Genomic DNA, 27,667 nt, shown 5'->3' with positions numbered 1-27,667 from the left:
GAATCACTCACTTCCCAAAACATGTTTTTTTTGTTTTTTTTTAACTGTCACCATGCATGCTCACAGTATACATAGTTTCTTATACTGCATTTTTGTAATTTAAATAAATTGTTTTTAGTACAGATCTGTTTCACTGTTAAAAATTTGTACTGATACTTCACATTATGACATTTTTAAGCATATTGGCCAATACCAGTCAGCAACTCTCCTGTCAGCTTAGGGGAGAGTTGTTGTAAAATCACATATTTGTCTAACCTTATTTATGGTCTGTTTAAGGGTTGGTCACCTTACCCATTCAGGCTCTAGAATGATATTTTCAAAACAAGGACTCCCTAACAGAGTGACAAAATATTTATGTTGCTATATTTTGCTAAACCTGTAATTTATCTAATATAACATAAAGCTGCTTCTGTAAACTTATAATAATTATTAGCAGATGTTTTTAGTATAATGTGGCCAAGTTGTTATCAGCATATATCTCATTTCCTCTCAGCAGAAAGACTATGAGGGTTCTTTTTTTAAACTGTTTTTCTAAACCACATAATGCAACATGCCTACAGTTTGGTTTCTTTTTCTTTTTTGTTAGGCCAGAAAAATATTAAAGTGCAACCAGACATTCGTTAAAACATGCATATTGAAAACCATGCAAAACCTTAGTGTGTGGTCAAACATCAAGAAAAAAACAAGCCTCATTGAAAGTTAAGAAAAAAAACTTCCTCAAATGTTTCACCGGAAGGAGATGTGGTGATAATAGTCTTTTTGCACATAATGCAGCTGCACCATTAACCTGCACACACCAACCAGACTGGACGCACAATGAAGGAGGAAGACACTATTTATACCGTGGTGGAAGTGCTCATTGCTGTTATTTGCTGTCTGGGTAACATGCTGGTAATTTTGGCCCTTTGGATCAGTAGAAACATTCAGCAGACAACCTTCTGCCTTATTGTCTCGCTGGCTGTGGCTGATTTTCTAGTAGGTTGTGTGGCAATACCATTGGCTGTAGTGGTGGATGAACGAGTGAAGACTTCATTCAAGACCTGTCTCTTCATCAGCTGTGTGGTCATCCTGCTGACTTTTGTTTCAGTTCTGTGCCTTGCAGCTATTGCTGTAGACCGTTTCCTTCGGGTGTGTATCCCTATCAGGTAGGATGGCCTGCATAACCAGATCTTTAATTTATAAGCATTCACCATACTAATAACTTTATGAAAACTTTATGTAATTAAAAATAACTACAATTAGTTTGAAACTAATAGGAATTTTTTTTACTTATAGGTACAAAAGGACTGTAACACACAGACTCTCTTGTTGTGTGGTAGCAGCATGTTGGCTTGCTGCAATTCCTCTCAGCTTTACTCCTATGTTTGGATGGCACGAGAATGAAACTTTAAATTATACAACTTGCAAGTTTACAGATGTCATCCCAATGTCATACCTGGTTTATTTCAACTTTTTTCTCTGCACATTGACGCCTCTGTTGGTAATGACTGCTTTATACATCTATGTGTTTTGCACAATCAGAAGAAGCCTTCGAGACAAACCAGGGAGCCATGCCCGAAATTCTTACAATTACTTAAGGAAAGAGAAACAGCTGGCGGGATCTCTGTTTCTGGTACTGGCCTTGTTTGCCCTGTGCTGGCTCCCTCTCCACATAATGAACTGTATTCAGCACTTTGGAAATAGTGAGGTACCAAAACAAGCTTTTAATGTTGGGATTGTGCTCTCTCATGCTAACTCAGCTGTCAACCCAGTTGTCTATGCATTCAAAATACAAAAAATCAAAAGAGCATATCTAAAGATCTGGAAAGAGTGCATTTCATGTGGAACAGAAAAGCAGGAATCACAGATAAGCCAGACAACAGACAAGTCCAGCAGTAACAATGATAGTCTGGCCCAAAATGAATGAAGGCTGACGTCCTTGTTTGATTCTATTTTATTAGGGATCAAATTTGATTGGCTTTTGAAATGTATGTATTAAAACCAGTGAGTTGATGATTACCTTGGTGTGTGTCAGGCCTAGAACCAAATATTATATTATTTAGATACTCATATGTTTGCTAGGTATTCAGTTTTAAATTTTCATCCATCCATCTATTCTCTTATCCAATTCAGGGTCACAAGATCCCAGCTGTTATAGGGAAAGGGGTGGCAGTACCCCCTGGACAGGTTGCCAGTCTGTCACTGGGCACACTAAATATTAGTTTCTTTTAAATGTGGAAATTTAATCCATCTCAGCTTACATCCTTGGAGTCCATGTCATTTAAACTAGTAATGATGCCGCTTTAGTTCACTTCATTAAGGCCAACTAGGGGACTAAACATTTTTTTTTAATATAGCAGTTTCACTATCTAGCCAAAGCTTTAAATATTTGCTGTAGCTTACTGCTGAGTTGTTTTAGAGATAGCCCTAGTGTGTACAGATGTAAAGCACATGTTTCTGTCTATATTGTGTAAACTGGTGCAGAAAAAAAGACCAACTTCCTCTTGTTTTTAAAGTTAAGTTTTTAGATAAAGTTTCATATCACTCTTTCTCTGTTTCTGTTCAAGTTCTAGTTCGTCATATGTTGATATGAAGACTCTCCATTAATATCAACAGACAGTGTATTCTGTTCGAAAATTATATTCACTGTTCTTTGAAGTGGTAGTTAAAGTAAAATAAAATGGAATTGTGTAGGGGTAACTGATGCCTGAGTTCTGACTTTTATTAAACTAAAAAATCATTGACTTCAGAATTGAAGAATGACATTTCTTTGCCTTCAGAAACTCCTGGGTTGCGTTTGCAGTATGCAGCAGCGCTGTCCAATCAGTTTTGCAGCAATTTGCTGTGCAGAGTATAGCTTTTTTAGAGTGTGCAATTCATCATGTTATGTCTGTCAGCACTCACATCTTCAGTACCTTCAGTACCCACATCTCCAGACCTTGATAATGACACTGCTTGGCAGTAAAATATTCAATTCATTAAAATGAAATGAAAATGGAGGAACATTTATAAAATTCTTAAGCCACTGATGCGTCATTTTATATATATATATATATATATATATATATATATATATATATATATATATATATATATATATATAGATAGATATATAGATATATATATATATATATATAGTTCAACCATCAGGACTTAATAAAGAAATGATTATGCTAGGTTTAAGGAAAAAATTCAATGTACAACCTTTTAATTTTATTATAAATTTTATTATAGTAACTGATTTTGGATAATGTTTTCAGATATGTTTATTTAGAAATGTTTCCTTTAGGCGGGCATTTACATTGACATCTACATGTTTCTATAAAAAATGCAAGCCAGTAAAGACAGGGATTAAAAAAAAGAGGGGTATATACATACATAACTCAGACTACTTTCCCCTTAGCCCTCAGATGCAGACCCCGGATACTGATTTTGGATAATAAATGTAATGAAAACAACTTCAGACAATCAGTACGATTATTTTATATGTATCACTGTGTAAATTACTGTACATTAAAACTCATCAGACTCAACTGGCAGTATCAATATTCTTGGCAGTATTCTTCTCTTTGAGTCTATAGTACAGATCTATTCTATACAAACTTTCCTTATATCTTTGCAAACATATTTTAAAGAACCTGAAAAAAATTATAGCTTAGAAGGCAAACATGGGAAACAGAGCTTCGAGTTCTTCTTTTTTATGTATAGGTCTTGTATCTTTTGTTACTTTGTGGTTAGTTGCGATATTATCAAGAATTGCTTTTTCAGTTTACCCGTCTGCTAACCTAATGTTGCATAGTTCTTCCACTAAGTTGCAAAATGCAAAATTTTGTTCATGTAAAACTTTTACTGTGATCTTTCTGACAGTATTAATATCAACGTAATACAAATTCCCTAATGTGACACTGGATATTAAATACTTGTGGATTTACATATTCTGTCAAAGAAATTGTTTTACAAATCTGAAGTCATACTGGAAATTAGATGGCTAACATTTGCTCATTGAAATGCGTTCTTTAAGCTATACATTTTGTCATTGAATTATATTGCAGCTCATTTAAAATCAACTTGTCAAGTGAAAATATGCCTGTTTTTTATTCTGTAAATCTGTTATTACTATATCAGATATATACAATGCAGGTTAAAATACAATACAGGTCCCAAAGTTAAGATCATTTGTGGAGCTATAATAGTCTTTTTGCCACAAGATGGCATCAGAGTGGCTCCTTCAAGCACTTATTGTACCTCTCAAGGAAGGTAATAGGCTGTATAGTTATCACCTGAATAGGATTGAGTCCATCCCACAAACTATACAACCTACTACCTCACCTTGCTAGGCTCAACTTCAAACCCAAATGAAAAGCCTTAATAACAAGGCTTTGGTCAGTATACACCAATTAGAAAGGGTAGACAGGTTCTACTGTTCGATTACATAATTAAATGACAGTCTTTCTTTGGACTGCAGTTGTCTTTAAACAGGTGTGGGTAGATTATTTGTATTTTCATAAGTGATGCGTTCCTTTATCCAGGGAGCTTCTCGTGCACATAGGATTTGGCATCTCCGCAGATTAACCTGTTTCCTTAGGAAAGACAGTAGATTGTATAGTTATCTCAAAAGGAGGATGTAAACCCCACAACTATTCAATCTACTACCTCAACCTTAAGGACAGATAGTTTTTCACGTAGCAGTAGAAAATGTGACAGTCAAACTGTGAGACAAAGAGAAAAAACACACGTTTTTAGATGTCAGTATTCACCTCGGAAAAACAGTTGCTGAAATATTTTAGTGTCGTTTCTTCATTTTTCGACTGACTACATCGATTAAATACACTGATACCACAGAATGATGTAGTATGGTAGCAGATTTACCAAGAATTACTTTCTAGCTTCATTTCCACATTCCACTGTAACCTAAGCTCTAAAATCAAGGCCTAGTTCATTATAGAGCTGCTGTGTTTGCGTAACTGATATCCTGTATCTGACTACTGGCTCTTGACATATGAAATATATTTGACAAGTGTTAAAGACTGAAATGTGACAGACATGTTACCCTGTGTAATTAAAGTTAATAAAAAAAAAATAGCACATAAAGTAAGACAAAAGTTTATAATAATTTGTCCATAATTCAAGACAACTAGAAAAACCAAGTTCTTTATAATCATGTCTTTTTTTTATAGTTTGCTTCCCTCCATCTCTACAACCAGAAAGTAATGCATAACGAAGGAAGAAAAATGGCTGTACCTCAGCCATTTTAGGGAGCTGTTTGGCAATTCTTGAAAATATAGACCTCTCCAAACAATGTTGGGGAATGTACAAAGAGCAATGTAAATTGGTTGTTCTTGGGTGTTTTTGGTGGTGGTTGTTGTGTGTGTGTGTGGGGGGGGGGTCTTTAGTAGAGAAACGGAAGGTTTGACTTCTCAAAATTGCCCTTTTTGCTCAGTCAGCCAATTTAAAGCCACTGAGAAAGAAGTTTCTTTACTGTGCCAGCTGGAGTCTGGGGCACAAGCTGGGTGGAGCTGTCCAAGTCCAGACAGAACCATGCTTTGGTCGAAACAGCTCAGCCCAGGCAGTGTTGTGGTAGATGACCAGACCGTGCAAAGGCTGGAACATTTTGCATAAATTTGCATGTGAACGGTGGTCACTGAAAAGCTGCTTGGCTGCTCATTAACATTCTGAATTCCTCTTTGGCCCAATTAATGTCAACAGTGATTGAAATGTTTTGGCAGTCTGTGTGGCTGTGGTGACAGGGCATGCTCACTGGGGCTTGAGGGAGTGAGTGGCATTAACTGAGATGATGAATTAATCAGATGCTTAATGGTACCAGATTCTTCTAACTGGCTGGCCAATGCAGAGGGGATGGAGAGAAAGCAAGAACAAATTTGTCAAATTTGTGTTGTGACCAACTATCACTATACGATTCACTAATAATTTATAGCTAGGTTTAACATCTGTTTACAGTAATAATATAACTTGCACCATTTCTTCCATTCAGTCAGCATGATAAACTAGCACCCCACCTGCATAATGTAACATGATATGTGACCGTTTAGACTCATATGTTTCTTAGAAGAATTTCGCTTTTTACAACCGGAAGTGACACTTTAAAATAGTCTTATTCACAAGCTGCAGATCAAGGGGAAATGGCTGCTCTGTTGTTCATCCATAACTTTTATCTGATACTCAGAACAATTAGCATTCCAATCAGTATATCACTGACACAGTTATTCTCTTTTGCCTCGGGTATGTATATATGCCCAGAGAAGCTCATTTCACAGCAGCAAACTTACGACTTCTTAACGAAATCTGTGTTGTCAAATGCTCAGATAGCAAACAACTGAGTATTTAGGCAATAATAATGCATAAAAAATACCCATTTCAAACTGGCGCTGGTCCGTGATGATTTGCGGAATACAGGGCATGAGTGTCGGGGACTGATCTGGGTTCTCCTATGCTGCTCCTTCCAATGTTTTGTGCCAAGAAATGGGCATTGTCTGCCCTCCAAGCTGAATCTCAGTGAGACAAAAGTGGGTGATGTCGTGGATGCAGCATGGCAGAGCCCATAACTGAGGGGGGAGGAGAGTGTTGGCAGCCAAGCAATCAGAGAATGCCATGTCAGACAAGGGTTGTGATGCCACACAGTAAGGTATGGTGGTGTAGCCTGCTGCCAGATGCTCAGTGCATTGCCGGCTATGTGAGCTAGGTGTATACTACTAAAGAAAGGTCCATTGTTCCATAAGCATGCTTCGTCCATATGTTGAACAGGTATTTATTTTTTGTGTGAGTCCATCCTGATCCTGTTTAAACTAAAGTAAAAAGAGTGAATATACATCTTGTGGGCAGTATGTCTTTATATTAAAACATATTTCATGTCAACTGAAAATCAAATAGCTGACTTTTTTCAATTTCTTACAAGAAGTACTTGCTAAAAGGATTGAGCAATTCTTTTAGAAAGAGGATTCAGTGTTATTTACTCGCATTCTGTTAATTTTTAGTAATAGCATTTCATGGCACAGCCAAGAGGTGGAGGGTGTTAGGTTTGGTGGGGTCAGGATCCCATCTCTACATTTTGCAGATCATGTGGGTTTTTTAGGCTTCTGCTTACACTGCCTTGGGATGAGAAATTAGCATGTCCAAGTTTGAAACCATGGTTCTCAGCCAGAAAAGGGCACTATGCATGAGTGGGAATGAGTTTCTTCTCCAGGTGGAGATGTTCAAGTGTCTCTGGGTCTAATCCCACACGCTGGTGTTCATTCTTGTGGCGACAAGGTAGACCCACTGGACCACCATTAAATATCTGCTTCTGATTCGAACAGGGCTAACTCCCAACAGCATGCTAGAATACCCTTAGACTGGTTTTAGTTTTTGAATCTCTGACCCTATAACAAATTAAATGTGCCCAGATCTGAAGGACATTTGGTGTGGACTTCAGTTGGTCTATAGTTCAGAGTTGCTGTGCTGATTTGCAGTTAATGCAGTAAATTCTGTGTTTAAAATTATTTAACATACGAGCTGTTGCTGTTTGTTATCAGTGGTTACATATCGGCTTCCTCTTTAATACATTCAGCTCAATGGTATCTGAATTGCTGCAGTTTTTTCTTTTTTTTTTGTTTTCCAATGAAAGTGCAGTGTAAAGATATTTTAAGATACTACTGAAAACTTACTATAATTTTATTTTTGTAATTCTAAACACTTCCACTGAGGAAAATTGTGCATTAACCATGGACTAAACTAAAATAACATTTTACATCACTGCTAAAAGGCTAATGCTGACAACTTGCACTTTTAAAATATTTTCATCTAATGTGAAGTAAAGTGCAAGAGTGGGTTTGTTTATTTTGTGGTATTTTACTACTGCGATGAGGCTCGAAGGCTTCTGTCTGTGGTTCATATTTTGTTACAGGCTGGGAAGTTTTCCTCGGTCTATAACTGCAGGCCATGTTCCTGTCATGCTATACGTACTTCTGAGTTAAGAACAGCTTCACATATGAATCTTTATATACACATACAGTGACATTCTCATGAGACCTGGGTTAAAAAGAAATCTTAGCAAATACTCTTTAATGTCATATTTTTGTCAACATTGGCTCCTTAGTATCAGTACAGTGAGTGTTTGCAAGTGTAAATGATCACATGGCTGTGTTTTTAAAGTAGAGTTTTTACTAGCAATAGTAGGAAACTACTGTTATATGATCTGTCCTCTTTCTGACTTAATATTCAACAGATATTAACAAAATTGCTAATATAGTGGTGAACCATCTCTCATGGCTTTTGCTCGTAACTTTGTTGATTTCAAGACTGTGTAAAACGGCTGATGTCTAAAGAGTGAGACGTGGTGTTTATAGCCCAAAATTATTTTTTTCTTTAACAGGAAGAGCTGAAGTGTGTATGTGGCACGACTTGATAAAAAAGCAACACCAAAAGAGAGACTTTGATCCTGGTAACTACAAAGTAACTCCAATTACGGGGAGGAGAGAAGCACAAATAGCAGAGGATATGGCTTTCCAAACAACATGTCATCAAGCAGCAAAGCAAGTTCATTTGAGGAGAACTTGGGGGGAGGAGGGAATAAGTTCATTTTCTTTCTCGTTCTCTCTCTCTCCCTTTCTGCCCATCCTCCCTGCGTTCCTCCCACTCCTTTTTTTCTTCATTCAGCCTTTCTGTACAGTATGCAATAATAGTGTTGCACACACTCAACACAAACTTAAGAGCTGACTCGACTGTATGCAAACAAAGCAGCACATGCCAAAATGTTTACAAAGTCAATTCGCATAAGTCTAATTCATGCAAGAGTGTAATTTGTCTAAAAAATGAATTTTCCTGTAGATTTACTAACTTAAACTATTAACGCTGCTTTCAATAGCTTTTAAGATTGAAAACAAACACTAATAAACCAGAGAGGCTTGATGTGAAACATAGTGCTGTAATCCTTAATACAAGCCCCTTCATGTATTGTACAGTGCTTGCAACAGATGGATCTGGTTCATACTGGTTTTCAAACAGGCCTGTCAAACAGCAGTATTCAAGAAAACTACATTAATAATCTAGTTTCACTGTATGATTGAAACCACAGGATGCTTTTTCATTTTCGCAGTAATAGATGTTTAACAGCAGATACAGTGCAGCGGGGGGATTTTTTGATGTTGCAGAATTCGTGCATCTATGCAGCAGTCCTGCAACACAAACACCAAAGTTCTTAGAAAAAAGCACCAACTGCCTTTTTATTACAGAGAATTTCCTGTTTGAAACGTGGGGCTAATAATCACTTTTTTTTTTCCAAGGGCAAAGTTTGTTCAAACTACTGCAGTTACAATGTCTTTAGGCTACGACTTGCTGTAAAATATGCCAGAATTTTTATTTCTGCTGCAGGTTTGTGCTTTAAGAGGCAGTAATGTCAGTATTAAAATTTCTTTTTACTTGGTGGCATGTGTTTTTATCAAATAGTGCTACGTAAACAGACTTCTCACATCAGTAAGTTTATACAAAAGCTTTGCTTGCAATGCATTTAGCAGAACAAATAGTATGTGGAACAAAATCCCTTCTCAGTAGCGGTTAAGATTTAGGCTTTGTGTTCGGTGCAAGCGAATTAGACACGTGTACAGTGTGGAAGGTGACAGTAAAGGGAGTGTAAAAGTGCAGACATGAATAAAGGGAGGCTTGAATACAAAGAGGAACATCAAGGCCTAAACAGAAAGATAATCAAAAATGAGAAATACCTGAGGGTTTGTTTTTGTTTTTTTGTCAAGATCAGGATAGCGTTCACCAACAAACAATAAGGCGGTGGTGCAGACGAAAAATAAAGGCGGCTTAGAAAAGAGTCAAGAATACATTTCCACATCCCTCTCTTTTGCTTGCAAGACTAGGGAAAGGCTGAGTAGTGTACCAGCAAGCAACCCCACTCGAACAGGGGCTGGGGCTTGAGAGCAGTTTTTGGGCCATGCCCTCCTCTCTCCCTGCCCACTTTTGCCTTACTGCCAAGAGAGAGAGACAGTAGGAGAAAGGGAGCTCGGCAAACAAATCACATAGTCACTAAATTTTACTTACATGGTTCCACAATATATACAAACTTCATGTGGCTTAGAATTGAAGTTCCCCACACTAAATGGGAAAAGCCATATGAAGCAAAGATTATGTGTCATCAAATAGACATCTCACTTTACTGTAGGATTTGCAGCTGGGAGGGGATAAGAAATGCAGAGAAAAAGACAGAGATGTAAGCTTGGGCAAAGAAATCAGAAGTGAGTACTTACATGCTGTGTTGTAACAAAGCCAAAAGGTTTGACAGATTTATCTACAGTTGGGAAAGACTTCAGTATTCCTGTAGCATTTCAGAGCAAATGAGTTAAAGGCTTCTCTTGGAGCTGAGCATTAAAGGCTTTTGTCAGCAGTTGGCATCATTCCCAGGTAGTACATGCCTCCCATTTTCATCGTCGCTCAGGACGTCTTTAGTTGTTCTGCACCTGCCTGTGTCTTTAGTCAGATTTTGAGCAAAGCAGCAAAGGCAGAGTTCGCCTTTCAGACTTTGGTGTAGTTTTGTTGTAGCTGAGAGTGGAAGGCCCTGTTTACTGTCAACATAGCGAAATAAATGAGTGGCCTCGGGTGTTTACCACAATACAACCTGAAGTAACAAACTGTGTCATCGAGCTATGAAGCAAAAACAAAGGCAACAGTGCAGCCAATCTGTGAAAATAAACAGATTCAAAATAATGTTGCACACGGAGCTTCACCGAGAAATGAAAATCACTTTGATAATCCCATATTCCAGTCTTGAATAGAGCGTACAGGTTTAATGTTCGAGGGTGTCCCTGCCAAGAATGCCACAGACAATGCATCTTTCCTCAGGCAACATCCAAGACAGCTTCCTGAGTGACGTCACTGAGTCTTCATTTTTCTTTTATTCATTTCTTACACATACTTTGAAGCCTTTCTCTTCCAATGCAGTCTTCGATCCAGAACATTTCTGTTGATAATCTTGAAGACTATATACATTGTCAAAGAAAGAAAGCGTGGCTCTTTGCTTTTTTTATATCTCGACAGGCTGAGGAAGACGTAGGAGCTGCAAACTCCTTGCACAGATCTTACTCTGTGTCTTTCCCGTTCTGCTCACGAGCTTGTAAAAGTTTCAGCTGCAAAGATTTGGGCCAGCCTCCGCTGGCACCATTTCAAAAGAGCACTGCCTGTTTCAGAAGAACAGCGAGGACAAATCTGTGAGGAGAGCGCTGTCTTTTTGCACTCTCTCCCACCACCCACACTCTCTTGGGGGCTCAGGGCAGTGACCGCTCTCAGGACTTTTACTCTGCTCTCAGGGTAATGTCAGCTCATGCCAGCTCAATCCTTAAGGCAGCAGTACATCTGTTAGAGATCCACGGTGGTTTGAATCGCTCAAGCAAGCCTGGTCTCTATCACAGACACCCAGAGAATAGGAAATGCAAGCTACAGCACTCTTTCCTGGATACTTTGTCCTACTTTTCAGATGTGTGTCAAGCTCTCACGAGGCTCAGCACTCCTTGTGTTACAGTTCGCACAAGATCCTGGCTGCTCTGCCTTTTTCTTTTTTTCTTTTCTGCTCCAAGTGGCCCCGGGATTCTCGTCTGACCCTCCACGTTGCTGCCTTCTTAAGAATTTATAGCACTCCAACTGTGCTTTTTATGCAACTTTTACACAGATTGGCATTAAAGAATAATGAACTCAGTGACAGGAAGTGCAAAAAAAATTAGGTTTATGTTTTTACTGATGCAGTAATTTAGCCTGAGTAGTGATTTTCTTATAGTCTAAGAGTAAGCTCTGGGTCTCAAGGGGTTTTAGTTGTTATTCTAATACTTTTTTGAGTAGTGGGCAGTACTGTGCTATAAAATCTAAATAAAGAATAAACTGTTTTTTTGCTTTTTGACCACACCTCGAGTTTGTGTCAAATTTCTAGATTCTGAATTCTTCCCTGCTATATTGCAACATTGTATTACTTTTGCTATCTATACTCAAGAAACACTATGACCCTTCACGCAGCTATTTACAAGTATCACATATGAGAAGCACACTCACCTATGCATATATGTGTATCTTTGTGTTTATTGTATATTTTTACAGGTTTAGTTGGTGCCAATGTGTAAGGACTCTCTTCACTGGGACTCTACCCTTGTTTACATTTGTCATCACCTAGTCACCTACAATCTAAGTCAACCTTTAACCTTTTTCAAGAGTGTTATGGCTAGGTAGTTTCAGTTAATACACTCAATGCTATACAGCCTTTAGTTGACCTGCTATTATCCAGCTTGGAGGATTTTATAAACAAGAATGAGCTACTAGCGAGGCTTCTGAGAGAGCCAGTGTTTCTAATTTGTTCCTTCATTGATTTGGCAATTTTTTATGTTTGTGCCTTAGCAAACTTTGGTTTTCAGCATGTTTTTTAATCTTCCCATCAATTTAATCCTTGGAAAAGCTCAATTATGAAAATAGAAAGATATTTTATTGTTTCACCCTTTACTAAAATCAATATATCAGTGGCATAAATGAAGAGGTTTGTTCATTTAGGTGTGTCTGTTTGTCCATGTTGGACTCAAGTGGCCTGTATTATAGCTGAACACAGTATGGTATCCATGGATTTGTACCCAGCCATCTCTACACTCACTACAAATCCTAAAAGAGGTTTGGGATTGTTTAGCTTTTTCTCTTGCATTAGCAATATGTCAAGATTTCCACTAACAACTCTGTTTACAGGGTTTTTTCCTGGCATCAAATGGGCCTTCAGTGGGGTGATCATGGTGTACAGCTAAAACAATGAGTCTGTCTCATTATTTGTCCGGAATCCATGCATTTTAAAAAATTATTTCTGAACATTATAAATAAAAATCTAAACAGAAAAGCAACATTTTAAAATGATTTAACTTTTCAGCCTCAGTTCTTAAAATTAGTGCTTAGATGGGGTACTATTGTAACAGTCAATGTCAGCAAGTATACATTCACTGAAGCAGTTTAAATGTTTCGTTGAGATTTTCCTTGACTTTTAGGTGACGAAATGATGAGGACTTTCCCACACGCGAGGAGTAGAAGAAGAACTAAGCAAGAAGAGCTCGGTAAATCAGAATATAAATATGATACCATAAAGACCTTAAAATGAATGCAGTTATTGTGTTATGTCTGTACGTGAATTGTGCTTGTATGCTTGAGAGGTTTGATCTTTGTACAATCCAAGCTGCTATTTTTGTTCCTGAATAACATATTTCCATTTATAATGAATGGAAAAGACCTCCTGCCATTGTCTTCTTTGCTATCCTTCCACCTTCCTCAGACAGTCTTCCCTTTGAGGATATACTCATGTAAACCAGATTTCCCCGTTTCGTCTTCATTGTTTGTGCTTCCTGCAATATGGGCCTTCTCTGAGTTGATTCACTCGGTTTTAGAGTGCCACCGGGTTCACGTCCTTACCAGCATGCTGTTTCAGCACTAAACCCATGGGTGAACTAAAATACCATGATCATGCCCCCTCCTCAGGTCCAAGGTCAAGCTATATGTATTTCAACATATATCTTCTTTGCTTAGTGTTTGCACAACTGCTTTGAATGGCCTCCATTTCACCATAACAAAGATTAATGTGTTTTCATTTCATTCAGGCTTGTTGTTACAGTTGTTGGCATAGTAAGAGCTGCTTTTACAGCCGCTCTGGTGTAGTCTGTGACACTGCTTCTCATTGCTTTGACGATGTTTACTATCTTCCTCGTGGTGATAAAAATAAAAATAAAATGGGCTGGAGACACACTGTATGGTGAGAGACACACTGTATGGTGAGAAACACGCCGTGGTTTCTGTCTCTTTAAGATCGTGATGGCTTCTCTGCTGCTCCCTTAAGGTCACTCGCCCTCCTTAGGCCGCCTGCCAGCTGCCATGTTACTGTCAAGCATTTGCAGAAATGCCAGCAAGGCCATTAGTCCAGAGCGTTTTCAGCAGTCAGCAGTCTGGACAGTGTGAGCTGCACAGTGATGCAGAAAAACAAAGAGTCTGGCCCATATAAAACTACAAAACACAGTGCTTTCCCGTCTTTGTTTCCTATTACTTGTTATTGTTCACTTCTGCTTTGATTTATTTCCTCCCATTCCCTCTGTGAGCACTCAGGCTACAGCCGCATGGGACACGATGATGAAGAAAACCTCCTTTTTAACTGTGAATGTGACAGCTTGTGATTCAAGCCGTCATTTTTAAAATATGTCGAGATGAATCAAATTACAGTTTCTCCATGTTCCCTCTGGTGTCTCCCAGCTGCTTCATGCATTGTTTTCTGTCTCTTGGGGTACAGCAGCATCTGGTGGTCAGCTGAGGAAATGACACTTTGTTTTTGATAGTGACACTAATTTTTAATCTCTATTTTTAAATGAAAGCAGGAAGGAAATCGCAGGGCTTGTGGTTATAACCAGATCTCTAGATTCAGTAGTCTTTTTGTAATGCAGTGTGACTGTGCGGCTACACCTACCTGAATTAAGACTGCACATTTTTGTTTGTTCTGAATCTCTTTAAATTTCCATCTTCCATGTTTCTCCACAGAGTTGATGCTAAAAATCAAAACAAAATGTGCACAGATGGTGAATAGCTGATTATAGTAATCCCAGTTGAACAGTCATGGCATCATGTTTGTCTGCAAGTTCATGGGGGGACCTGTTGCTTGATGAAAATCCTCTTACAACTTGTATCACATGACTACTTTGTGGGCTTCACTGTTTATATGGAGGCTTGTGAGTAGATGAGACACCCTTGCCTAAGAACCACACACCTACTAAAGAATTGTATGTCTATAAATGAGTACATTTTGGTTGTAATACATATAAATATGTACAAGTAGGTTTAAAATCACACGATTTTTGCTGGATGTCTTACAATTCATGCCACAAACACATCATGAAAGAGGCCTGGACGAATGGCAAGTACAGTATGTAAACATTCCATGCAGCACTTTAGAGCTTTTGATAGTCCTTACCATGCAAGCATTTTTCATCTTTTTTTTCCTTTTCTCCTCATGCCATCAGGTTTATGGATGAAGAATGGTTATTACTGCGCTACCACACTCAGTTTCCAATGATACAGGCCAAGTAGCGCTAAACCAATAAGAAGGGAAAGCTTTATGTGCTGCTATCGGGTGGACCTACTTAGGCCCAGTGACCTGTTAATCTAATATATCCACCATTGCATTTGCAGGCTATAGCAAGAGTAAGAGTTTGACTGCTTTATAAATTGTTTCTTTACTACTTTATTAATTGTTTTTGTAAAACTGTCATGGACTGAATGATTCTTCTTAATGCTTCTCAAGCTTCTTCCTTGAAATGAAACAAAATGTCTTTGGGTCTTGGACTTTTGGATTTTTATTGGGATTAACAATTAACTCATCAAAAAAATAAATAAATAAAAACATCACTAATTGTCAGCTTTGTTGACATTTCACATATTTAGAAGTAATTGGTTCCGAAATCCAAATCAGAGAAACTTTATTAATCCCAGAGGGTAATTGAGTTGTCATAGCAGCAAATATACAACAAACAGTAGAAACCGAGTTATGACAGATAAATATTAAGATAGATAGATAAATATAGAGATATAGGCATAAATATGAATATACATATAAATATAAAATGTAGTGGTGTACAAAAGTGACAGAGTGCATTGATGTGTGATTAATTGTGTTCCACATGTGTGGATCTGACCCAAGTGGATGAATTAAAGAGTCTGATAGCAACGGGAAGGAACGACCTACTGTAATGTTCCCTCAGATAGCGAGATTGAAGAAGCCTGTTGCTGAAACTGCTCTTCAGATTGTCCAGTGTGTTATGGAGGGGGTGGGATTCATTGTCCGTGATTGCCAACAGTCTTGCCAGCATACTGTCACTAATCATCTCCTCCAGGGTGACGAGCTTTATGCCAACAACAGACTCGGCCTTCCTGATGCGTTTGTTTAGTCTGTTTGCTTTGATGCCTGCACCCCAGCACGCCACAGCAAAGAAGGTGGTGCTCGCAACAACAGACTGATAAAACATATAGAGCAGCCACTGGCATGAAAACCTTGAAAAGAACATTTTCATGTAGTTTTCTGAATGGTTGAAACGCGTGACAAACAACTCTTCTCCCTCCTCCCGAGCCTTTCTTGGTTTCTCCCGTTGACGTGTTCCTGCAGAGCAGATGGCTTTACACATAAATCCTATTAACAACTTTCTGCTGATGGAGATGCAGTGAGCACAGGGTTTTCTCTCTCTGTCATCATCTCCCCTGAGAGGTCTGCTTTTTTATTTTCTAAGCCATAAAAAGAAGCGGTGGGAGAGCTGAATTTGGAGGCCACGTCATGTCTGCAGAGAAGGTAAAAGGTTGAACTTAGGTTTTTGTAGATTTTCTTTAAAAAAATATTTTAAATAAGATTACTTTTCTCTGGACTTTAAGCTTCTCAGGGATGAAATGTGCCAATATTTGGGAAGTGGACCACACAAGTTACTTTTATAAGAGTAACTTAACACTTCACATGACGTTATTTATCGATATACTGCAAAGTTTAAAGTTGTACAGGTGAATTTCTCATATTTCTGTTTGTTGTGGAGAGGACACATATTCGGAAGCATGCTTCAGGGATTGAAATCAGTCAGTAATCCAGACGTTCAAGCAAACTGGAATGCTGCTATGGTGGATGTCTGAACCAAATGCAACTGCAAAAGCATTGTCTTAATTCTTACTTTACTTTTATTTCTATATTCATTTATTTATGTATTGTCCTGGATTTTTTGGCAAATCTTGCACCATCAGTAAAATTTGTTAATTTGACTCAGTAACATTATATTTGAGAACAATACAGTTGCATATTGTGTAGTTGTACAACTGACCAAAATTAACTACACTTGTGACTGTTGTTGGTGAAGTCTAAACTTACAAAATGAGCATCAATAATCATAAGTGCTATACCAATAGACATATATAATAAACAAATGTGGTAATGTGGCTAAAGTGTCCAGTGACATTTGATAACTTTAATGCAACAATTCATCACAATACAGCAAATGTCAAATCTGCTGCCATAACGCTGAGATGCGGATTTCCTGTGGACGCAAATAGGCCTGCATTTAATAGGATTACTTTTCCCGTCTCCGGTAGTAGCGATCACACTGACCTCGTTGTCTGTGACTTTAGATGGTGACATATTGTTCCTGTCACTTAGCACAAAAGTTTAGTCCTGAGACTCAAAATATGTATGAGATGTTTGGTAAAATAAAACACTTTTAATTTAATATCACTGATGTAGGCTGTGTGTATTTTACTGAAAAAATATCAAAGCTAATCTCATTGCTTAGATGATTTTTTTTTTTTTTTAATAAATAGATATTTCAGAAATGACTATTTATGGCATTGGACATATCTTCAGTTGAATGGGATTCATTTTTTCAAAATGTTAATACTATGTATAAAGAAACAGGCAGTAGATTTATTCAACTTAAGATAATCCATAGGTGGTATCGAACACCGCAACAATTGTATAAATGGAACCTGGCCTCTACGGACGAATGTTGGAGATGTGATGGTCAAAATGCTTCGATTTTACATATCTTATGGAGCTGTTCGGCACTTCGGGATTGGTGGGGAAATATAATGGAGGTCATTTTCAGTGTTTTAAAAAGGAGATTTGGTATCTCACCAAAACTGTCCATACTTGGTATAACCACAGATTTTTCTGATGGAGATTTTTCCAGTTATACAAAAAGATGGATTCTTTTGGCTCTTACTACGGCCAAACAGGTCCTGCTAAGACATTGGCGGAAAAAGAACCCCCCTCCATATGAAGAGTGGCTAAAGACAATGGCTAAGTTGGCGTCTTACGAAAAAGTGACTTATGGTTTATTAGACAAATTGCATCAATATGATTGTATTTGGTCCCCCTTTACAAGCTGGCTTTCTGTAACTTGAAGAACAGAGGAGTAATGACAGAGTGGTGGTGTGGGGATTGGTGTGCGAAGAAAGAATAGGATAACTTCCCTTTGTTTTGTTTTTTGTTTTGTTTTGTTTTTTGTTGTTTTGTTTTGTTTGTTTGCTTTTTAAACTATTTATTTATGTAGTTTATGTAGAGCCCCCTTGGCTTAAACTTGTATACACTTTAGGAAGAGGTTTGTGTTATAGATGATAAAGAAGGAAAAGCCAAAGAAGAAGAGTTATAAATAACTGCATTTAAGATGCACAAAACAAATGTACTTTATATTTCAGAATCAGAATTGAGTATAAAATACTTTCTCGTAATTTACGATCCCATTTTAGCTCTCACGTTTTCATCAGGGAATCGCAGCAGGCATGACTTCATCACAAAGCAGTGCAGTGGGTGTTTTCTCCAGGGCTTGAAGGCCTTGGCAGGTTTCATAAAACTGTTGCAAAACCTGTTTCTCCTTTTCTTGTGTTTCTTATGAAACGGTCTCATCAAGAATAGAAACAGATTGTTCAGTTCTAGACGAGACAGCCTTACATGCATCACATCATTATTACCTCATGCCCTGTTTCTCCATTAACTTCCTTTAAACAGTCTTTATGCTGATTTACAAATCAAAAGCTAAACTTATCAGGCAGATTTGACAGGAGCTACCAGTGCAAAATAAACAACTTTCATTTCATTTGAATCATTTAGAATAGAAAAAATAATGATACCACTTCTGTTCATCTTTTTATTGTCTTTCTTCCCACTGCTTTCCTCACATCTGAATTTGTGATGGTGAGTTGGTACTTATAACAGTCTTGCTAGTTTGACTAAATCTTTCACTGCATTTTATGTCTTACCATTTTAATTTAGCTCAGTTGTAGTAAGGGCTCTATGAGTATTACCAATAATCTTTTTTGTGTGCTTAAAGCAAATCTATAGAAACCAAAAAAGAAGAAAGAAGAGGCCAATGGTACAACAGAAGCCAAGCTGAATGGAATTGAGACCAAGCCCAAAAAAGATAAGACAAAGAAGCATGAAGATGTAGCCAAAGAGGACAGTTCTGCCATTCAGAGTGAGGAGATAAAAACAACTTTTACTCTCTCATTTTTCTCTTTACATCTCCATTGTAGTCTAACGAAAGCAGTTACATATCTTTTTCCTTATCAACATTATAGATGGGAAGAAAGTGAAGAAAAAGAAGCTAGAAAAAGACAAAGAGGAACCAGAAAAGGAAAGACAGACTAAAAAGAAAGCAAAAAGTGCTCCAAAAAAGAAAAAAGGTAAGTCAGCAATGACTGTAATATTGAGTTTTCACTGGGATGTGTTAAAGCTGGGGTGTGTTTCCTATACAATGACACTTTAAGTAACTCCCACAAAAATACGCCATGAGTGCACTGATTTCCATTACTATAGATTCAGACTCAGATGATGACGATGAAGAGGACGGTGAAGATACTCCGAAAAAGAAAACTAAGAAAAAAACAACCAAGGATAGTTCTCCACCTGCAAGTTCCACCCGAGAGAAGAAAACTAAAACTAAAGGTATGACGATGAGGAGAAGAAAGCTGTTGTCTAAAGGGCGTTAATGGTGTGCTCTAAACAGAAGTTATATGACCAGATTGTAATTAAGAGGATTAGATGATGTTATTGTGTAATGGCGTGTGAGCCATTTAGTGGAAACACTTCCTTACTTGGCTGTGTTGTCACATAATAATGAAGTAAGTGGTTTTCCTCTAAGTAATTAACTGTGGAAAATGTAATTAATTATTGCAGCATGATGTTACACACCAGCATGTTTTTGAAGTAAGTGAATAAAACATTCTGAATAAATAAACAGAATAATTAATCGGAAAACTGAATCAGTGAAATAATCCAAACAGAACTGAATTTTTGATGTGAAGCCATGTTTTCTAAGAGATATTTTCTTTATTCCATCCCATCCTCACTTTCAGGTGTTGCTAGAATGTGGATATTTTTAGTCCTGCTAACAGCATGGCTTTAGCAGTGTGAGTCATTCAGTAGGTCTGTCCACAACTTTTATCCAGATTGAACAAACTACTTAATCTACTGTGGATTCCCAGATAATGTGTCCAAGTGAACCTTAAGTTTGACATTCTTGTGGTTTTATGTTGTGGCATCACCATATAAAATTGCACTTGTTGCAATAGTATTGAGTGCTTGAACAGAAGGCAGCTTGACATCTTTTCAGTTCATTGCGATGTTTTAGCTCTTCAAGACGCTTCAGTTCTCAAAAAACTCCCAGGTATTTAACCCCCAGTGATGGCCTCTTGGAGGTGATCCTAATGGTGACTGACCCACTGTTAATCATGTGAGTCATCATGATGTGAGCCAAGATGTGAAAAAAGGCGTGGGTCATTGCCATCATCGGGGTCAAGGTGTGAAACCTTGCACCACATTGTCTCACCCCATCATCATGAGAGCTTTTGTGGTTTCTTGAGGCAAGGTGTAAGTGGGGCTTGAAACATCTGGGAAGGGATCACAAGATTACGTTGGAGCTGATAGTTGGTGTTGTATGGTAGAATGTGAGGTTTTTGTTCTTGTAGGCTTCCTCAGTTATTTTAGAACTGACACTGCAGGCTGACACTGTGAACATGTTAAGGTGTAAACATGAATACTTTACTCAGGGCGCTTATAACCTTCTCCCACCAGTCTTTGCTTCTGTTCCCTTCATTTATTTGCTCAGTGAATCTGAGCATAAGATATTTGGAAATGATGTTGCTATAATTATTCCCAAAGCGCTCTAACTCACCTGTTTGTCAAGAATTTTGCAGTGAGCTGGTTTTAGCAGGACTCATTCTTTGATTGCAGAAATGAACTATTGGCTCAAATCTCTGCATGAGATACAGTATTTATAATAGAAGATTGGCCACACAATTACTTATGTGATCAATCTCAAAATGCTCTCCAAAGCATTTTGTCACCTTTCACCTACCTCATTTAGTTTTTTCTGCTTGCAGCTTTAATAGTTTTGTTCTGGTTGTCCTGTTGTCAGCTTTCCTTGACAGCTCTAAAACTCACTGTGCACTCTTGCTCAGTCACAAACAACAGGAACAGTGAAAATAGTGGAGATTTAAAAAGAAAAAAAAAACAGCCAGATATTATCCTCAAGATACAGTAGACCGTTAAAAGAGAGTAAATATTAGGTAACTGTAAACTTAACTCTTAAGTGAATGCTAATGTTACTCTGTAATTTACTTGGCAGGGAGTTAGAAAGGTTTTTACCAGTGTAGCAGTGCATACCACGGATGTTTAACTATGTTTTTTTAATCCCCAAAGTTCAACACTGCCAAAAACATTCAGGGAGGACTAACAACTTTTAGCAGTCTAAACGGGAGTAAGTCTAAACGGGAGGGCATGTTGGGACAAATTCGTCATTGTGGAAAACGTTTTAAGAGGAAGCACTGAGAGTGTTACAAGTGTAATCGAGGTTCTGAGAATTTGCTCCACAGATTTGAGCAAGGAATTTGTTCAGATCCTTCACTTCACTTTGATGTCCTCCCAGTTATACACTCCTTGTTTTAGCAGCTTGAATCCTAAAAAGGTAAACAAACTGAGGGCTAAAATATGTCGTCTGCGTCCCAGTTTGCTTCATCAGCTTTTCCTTAACTCTGAAAATTAATAAAAGGTACTACTATAATGGAAACTTAACATCTAAATTCGGGTGGATCCAAGCTGAGCCCTAGTCACTCTCACATTCGCATGCTGTCCGAATCTGGGTCAAGATGGCATGCTCCAAGTTAGTTCTGTTGCTACACATCTGTTTCACACATAAATCTTTGTTGACTTAACTGATAACAGTTTGCATTTTTTGGAACTCACACCATAGTGTTCACTAAGATTACTCTCTATACTCTACAAGTGAATTTACATTTTGTTACATTTCTCAGTGTGTGCTTCCAATTCTTCAGGCTATCACATTTAAGAATAGACAACATTTCTATTAAACTATATACTTTTTTTCCTTAGATGACAAAGATTCTGATGGAAAAGAAAAAAAATCCAAGTCAAAGGAAAAAGACAAGAAGAAGGAACCAGCTTCAATGTTCCAGATAAATGAAGACAAAAACTCAAAAAGCAAAAAGAAAGGTGATTGCATTTTTTAAACTGACGAACTGTAAAATTCTGTCTTTGTTTACTTTACCAAATGCTTTGCCGCATAGCATCCATCTTGATGCTTGATGTTAAAATGACAAAAATTGAGACACTTTACACTTGTTTACTGAACAGCGGCCAAATCGGAAAGTGATGACAGTGAAGAAGAAACAAAGTCAACCAGATCAAAGAAAAAATCCAACTCCGGCTCTGCATCGATGTTTCAAACATCAGCAGATAAGGACAAAGACAAGAAGACAAAGAAAAAAGGCAAGTTTATTACTAAAGCTTTCCTCTGTTGTATTCACAGACAAGCGTATAACATCTCTGTTGTTTTTTTCAGCAAAGGCAGACGAAAGCAATGATTCTGAATCAGAAAAAGAAGAAAAAACAAAGAAGAAGAAGGGCAAAGGGAAGAAGAAAAAAGTATCTGACTTCAAACAAATCAACCACAACATTTTAGTCACTTAATGTCATATTACACTTTAACTTTCACTCAGAGTGGACCATGTTTTAAAATGTTCTTATCTATTCTTCTTTATCAGGAGCGCTCTCCCTCACCTGAAATTGAATTTGACAACTTGGAGAAGTTTGTAATGGAGCCAGCTCCGCAGGGTGTGACTGTGAAATGCAGAGTGACTCGGGATCAGAGAGGGATGGATAAGAGCCTCTACCCTTTGTATTACCTTCATCTAGACAATGAAAAAAAGGTCAGTATCATGTTTTAAAAAGTTGCAAAATGCAGACCAAAATTGTAAACACAGTACAACAGCACGTTCAGTAGTTCTCCTTTCATTTATTAATTTTAATTACTGTTATCATGGACAGTTGTCATTTGTCGGTGTCTTGTCCCGTCCCCCCCCCCCCCCCCTTTTTTTTTCTTTCTTTCTTTGTAGACGTTTCTACTGGCTGGACGGAAGAGAAAGAAAAGTACAACTTCAAATTACCTCATCTCCATCGATGCCACAGATTTATCAAGAGGAGGCGAGAATTTTGTGGGAAAGCTGAGGTAAAAGGATTTTTGTTTAAATTGCAAAGCAGGTAAACAAACTGTCACGTATAAAGTATTAATTAGGTGCATTTTAACTGAATGTGTTTTATACATTGCCCAGGTCAAATTTAATGGGGACTAAGTTCACTGTGTTTGACAACGCTGTGAATCCTGAAAAAGCTCTTCCAGACATGTCTAATGCTCGGCAAGAGTTAGCAGGCATCATCTATGTAAGTCATTTTACTGCAGAACGTTTAACTACAGTACATTGTATGAATAATAAGAACTGTATTTGATTTTGTTTTGGTTATTTCTGACAACAGGAAACCAATGTCTTGGGAATGAAAGGACCCAGAAGGATGACTGTCATCATTCCAGGAATGAGCAAAGACAACGAGCGAGTACCCCTCCGACCAAGAAATGTAAATTCATTGTAAATGCAATCATATAAAACACCAGTTCAATGAGGGCAAAAGATAAAGGCCTATATGAAAATTCAATATGAATTGACTAGTCATAGTTTTTGTTTTGTTTTTGAAATGAAAAGTAAATTCACTCCTTGCTTAAATCTGATATTATAGTCACACAATCTTAAGTCACACAATCCTGGAGAGTAAGTGGAGGCCTGAGGAATGGAAAAGTGTACTGGTACTGATTTTTAAGAGTTATGGTGATGTGCAAAGCTGCAGTATGTACAGAAGGAATAAAGCTGATTAACCATACCACGAGGATATGGGAAAGAGTTGTTCAAGCTAGATTAAGTAGGGAGTTGATAATAACTGAGCAGCAAATATGGTTTTATATTATGAAAGAGCACAACAGATGCAATATTTGCTTTGAGAGTGTTGATCGTGAAGTGAAGTCCAGGAGTTTTACTGTGTTTTTGTTGATCTAGATATGATAAGTTGCCAAGAGAATAGTGGTGCAACGGATCACGGTTGATCCGTAATCCGAACCGATCGCACTCCACGGTTCGGGACGCACGTGATCCGAAGATTCAAAAAAGAAGGAAAAAAGTATGTGTATGGTGCGCGTAGTCAGTCTGTCAAGTGATAGTTATGGCCAGCGCTGGTGGTCCAAGTGGAGGAGTAGAGGAGTTTGCTGCATTTAAGCAGCCATTTGCTCCCCAATCCGACCGGGCTAAAGCTATTACAAAAGCTACTGGGGTGTTTAGCTGCAGACGGGAGGTCGTATTCCCTTGTGCAAAACAAGGGGTTTAAACTATGATGAACGTGCTTGAGCCACGCTATGATATCTCGTTGCGTGTCCACTTCAGTGACAAGATTGTACCAAGGCATGTATGAGCAGGAAAAGTTTAAAGTTATGGCTGAACTGTCCAAGGCATCTTCTGTTGCCCAACTACAAATGGGTGGACCTCCAGGTCAACGGAAAGCCCTGTACTGCCCTATACTGCACCTTAATTTGTTTTTATATAATTTCGTGGAATGAGTCTTGAGCTGAATGTTTTTAATAGGCAAACAATTTTGTCTTTTTTTCTTTTTTTGCTGATCCAAAAATTGATCCGATCTGTGACTTAAAACCGTGATCCGAGCCGAACCGTGAGATTTTGGATCCATTGCACCACTACAAGAGAAGAACTGTGACATTGCATGAGGAAGGCAGAAGTGGTAGAGAATTATGTGAGGGTAGTGCAGATGGATTCAAGGTGTCTGTGGACTATGATATTTACAGAGGCCATTGTGATTTGTAGTGAGGGAGCAGATAGAAGAGAGTTTGGAGAGGTGGAGGTGTGCTGCGGAGAGAAGAGGAATGAGACAGAGAGAGCTTACTACGTGTTCTAACTCTGCACTCTTGTGCAGTCAAGCGTAACACCCAACAACTAAGATTAGTTTTGTTTCTAAAGAATGCAGATAAATAACTGTAATTTGTCATCTTAATCATTAGAATAATAATGTGCTTTACTATTTTTCTGCTTTCAAGCAAAAACAATAAATTTGAATATTCACAAATGACTTGTTAAGCCTTGTCTATAGCATTAAGAGCAACACAAGGCCAGTGGGAATGAACTATTTGATGTTGACGTTTACCACTTATGTTTTGTTAATTCTTTGCAGGAATGCGATGGCTTGCTGATAAGATTCCAAAACAGAAGGATGGAAAATCTGATCGAGCTTCACAACAAGACGCCTGTGTGGAACGAAGAGACGGCATCTCATGTGCTAAACTTCAATGGCAGGGTCACCCAAGCCTCCATCAAGAACTTCCAGATCGTCCACAACAAAGATCGTGAGTGGCTTTTGCTTGTCCACAACTACTATATGTTAAATAGTTGGGCAAAGAAATGAAAAGCAGTTTACTGGCAATGCATAAAACAACAGAAAGATCTACACAACCTAAATGAGTATCTAGGTATTACTGCTGACAATGTCCATCTCCCAATAACCACAGTATATCCTGCAACCAGCAGAATAATGTGCCATGCCACAAAATTCAAATCATCTGAGAAATTATCCCCTGAAGAATACAGTGAGTTCAGTGTACTGAAATTGCCTGCACAGTCCCCAGATCTCAATCCACCAGAGCACCTTCGGGATGTGGTGGAACATGAGATTTGCATCATGGATGTGCAGCCGGCTGCATTATGTTATGTCAATATGAAATAAAATCTCTCAAATAAAATCGTAGTTAACCTAACCCCATGCATGTGTTTGGACTGTGGGAAGGTGCTGGAGGAACTGGATTGAACCCATGCACGCACGGCGAGAACATGTTAAGGTGTGCACTGGGGGCAATATTGTTAACCACTGCATTGCTGTGCTGCCCCACAAGGAATTAGGCAGTTTTTAAGCCAACAGCAGGCCTAACCTGGTACTAGCAAACTGTACCTAATAAAGTGGCCAGTTAAATTATGTCTCATAAGACAGACATTGGTCAGTGATTATTTTATTTCTGCCTGTACAACCCTTAGATACAATTTTAAAAAATGATTTCTTCTGAAATTTAGAACTGCAGTTTTTCATATTTGAAATTTCTTATTTATGCCAAATGTTTTGTTTGTTTGTTTGTTTGTTTGTTTGTTTGTTTGTTTGTTTGTTTGTTTGTTTGTTTTAAAATCCCAAGTCAATTATGAAGTTTATATGCTGAACTTGCTTCACAGTCTTTAGACTGACCAAGCAGTTTATGCAGAATAAACGAATATGGGGATTCAGCTTGAATATTTTATTACTTCTAAGTATGTACATTGCCATGATCCATCTTATTAACTCCCTGCCTGCCTACTTACGTACCTACCTACCGAAACACTACCTATTTATTTATTAAGATAATTGCTCCATTAATGAATTCTTTTTCTTTTTCCAGTGGACTACATTGTGATGCAATTTGGACGAATAGCTGATGACATTTTCACACTGGATTACAACTACCCGCTGTGCGCTGTGCAGGCCTTTGCCATCGCACTTTCCAGCTTTGATGGCAAAATCGCTTGTGAATAACACACAAGTCTTCAGTTGTGGACTCACACTTAAACCAGCATGCAACAAACCCACATTCACATCAGATCAACCCAGCGTCTTTGGACTCGCCTACACTTCCTGTGATAGGTGTCGATAACAGCAATGGTTCCTCAAATGTGACAATACCTGCTGTTGTGCTGCTGTTATCCGTGTGAGTGCCCCCAGGTGTAAGACACAAAATTGTTGTCATGTTATCGTCTGATCTTGCATGACATGGTGCAGAAGAATCCTCTGTTTTTGATTCTCAGTATTTCACTGCAATCATCTGAACTTCTGGGAACTACAGAAAGACACACCATTGGGAGTCCAGTGACTGGAGAGTTATGTTTCAGGGAGATAATTGTACACCTCATTTATGAAGGTGTTTGAAGACTACTAACATCATTAAAGGATGTTAAACCGTGAATTACGGTAATTTTTTTGCTTTGTTGTGCTTTGAAGTATTGTGTTGCTGTATAGCGCCAATTTTTTGTGTCAAATGTGACCGCAGAAACACCAAATTACAATAAAAATGTTTCTCTTTAGGGCAAAATGAAAATTATACTTTGTGACAGTAATCATCTGCACAAAAGACACACTTTTATTTTAAGTTTATTCAATTTTATTTAGTGACTGTGAAACCATTTTGTGTATCTGTATACATTAATATACACATAGGTGTGAAAATCTTTTTTCTAGGCATGTACGTTACGTTTCTCCAAATATATATGTTTCTAGATAACTGGCTCTAATGTGAACTCCTGTAGGTTTTTGTATGTTGTCTTTTTTAATTTCTTTATATTCATAAACATTGCCTTCGCTGCAGGCTTATGGGAATAATTCAAATGAATTAAATTTCCTTGTTAACTAAATCGCTTTGAAGTCAGCTTGTATAAATGTATGTTTTTGTCATGTTTTTGTTGTTGTCATTTTTTATCTTTTCTTGTCGCCCTGATTCACAGTAATATAGTAAATTTAGAGTGCTACTGACTGTTTGCAGATGGTCAGTACCACTCAGTACCACCACAGAATTACAAGACTTGCAGGTTACCCCAATCCTTCTTCCAACCCTACAAATGGTGTTTTAATGGGTGTTTTTAAAATAAAAAAAATCTGTTAGAACAGATATTTATAAAATATGTTTTATAGTTCTATCTTCTCATGCGAGAGAGCGCTTGGCAGATAAGATAAGATAAGATAAGATAAGATAAGATA

The 27,667-nt window shown here is 37.9% G+C and overlaps 2 protein-coding genes across 2 annotated transcripts; both read left to right on the top strand.

Moving 5' to 3' along the window:
* The first annotated feature begins 816 nt into the window (after positions 1-816).
* On the top strand, positions 817-1,906 carry LOC146632702 (adenosine receptor A1-like). Its single transcript, XM_085354607.1, has 2 exons — positions 817-1,145; positions 1,276-1,906. The coding sequence occupies exons 1-2, from the start codon at positions 817-819 to the stop codon at positions 1,904-1,906; spliced, it is 960 nt and encodes a 319-aa protein (XP_085210733.1).
* A 14,385-nt stretch (positions 1,907-16,291) lies between these two features.
* On the top strand, positions 16,292-26,452 carry LOC146632701 (tubby-related protein 3-like). The gene is made up of 13 exons (XM_085354606.1): positions 16,292-16,306; positions 18,833-18,965; positions 19,069-19,173; positions 19,307-19,435; positions 21,881-22,000; positions 22,142-22,276; positions 22,350-22,432; positions 22,552-22,716; positions 22,903-23,015; positions 23,119-23,227; positions 23,321-23,419; positions 25,073-25,244; positions 26,319-26,452. The coding sequence occupies exons 1-13, from the start codon at positions 16,292-16,294 to the stop codon at positions 26,450-26,452; spliced, it is 1,512 nt and encodes a 503-aa protein (XP_085210732.1).
* The last annotated feature ends 1,215 nt before the right edge of the window (positions 26,453-27,667 follow it).

The sequence above is a fragment of the Diplotaxodon limnothrissa genome, linkage group LG5 (assembly GCF_057381915.1).
Source record: "Diplotaxodon limnothrissa isolate DT_005_m linkage group LG5, D_limnothrissa_male_GT1.1, whole genome shotgun sequence".
Lineage (NCBI taxonomy): Eukaryota > Metazoa > Chordata > Actinopteri > Cichliformes > Cichlidae > Diplotaxodon > Diplotaxodon limnothrissa.
Note: the sequence above shows the minus strand (reverse complement) of the source record. Positions and strands in the feature narration are given on the sequence as shown.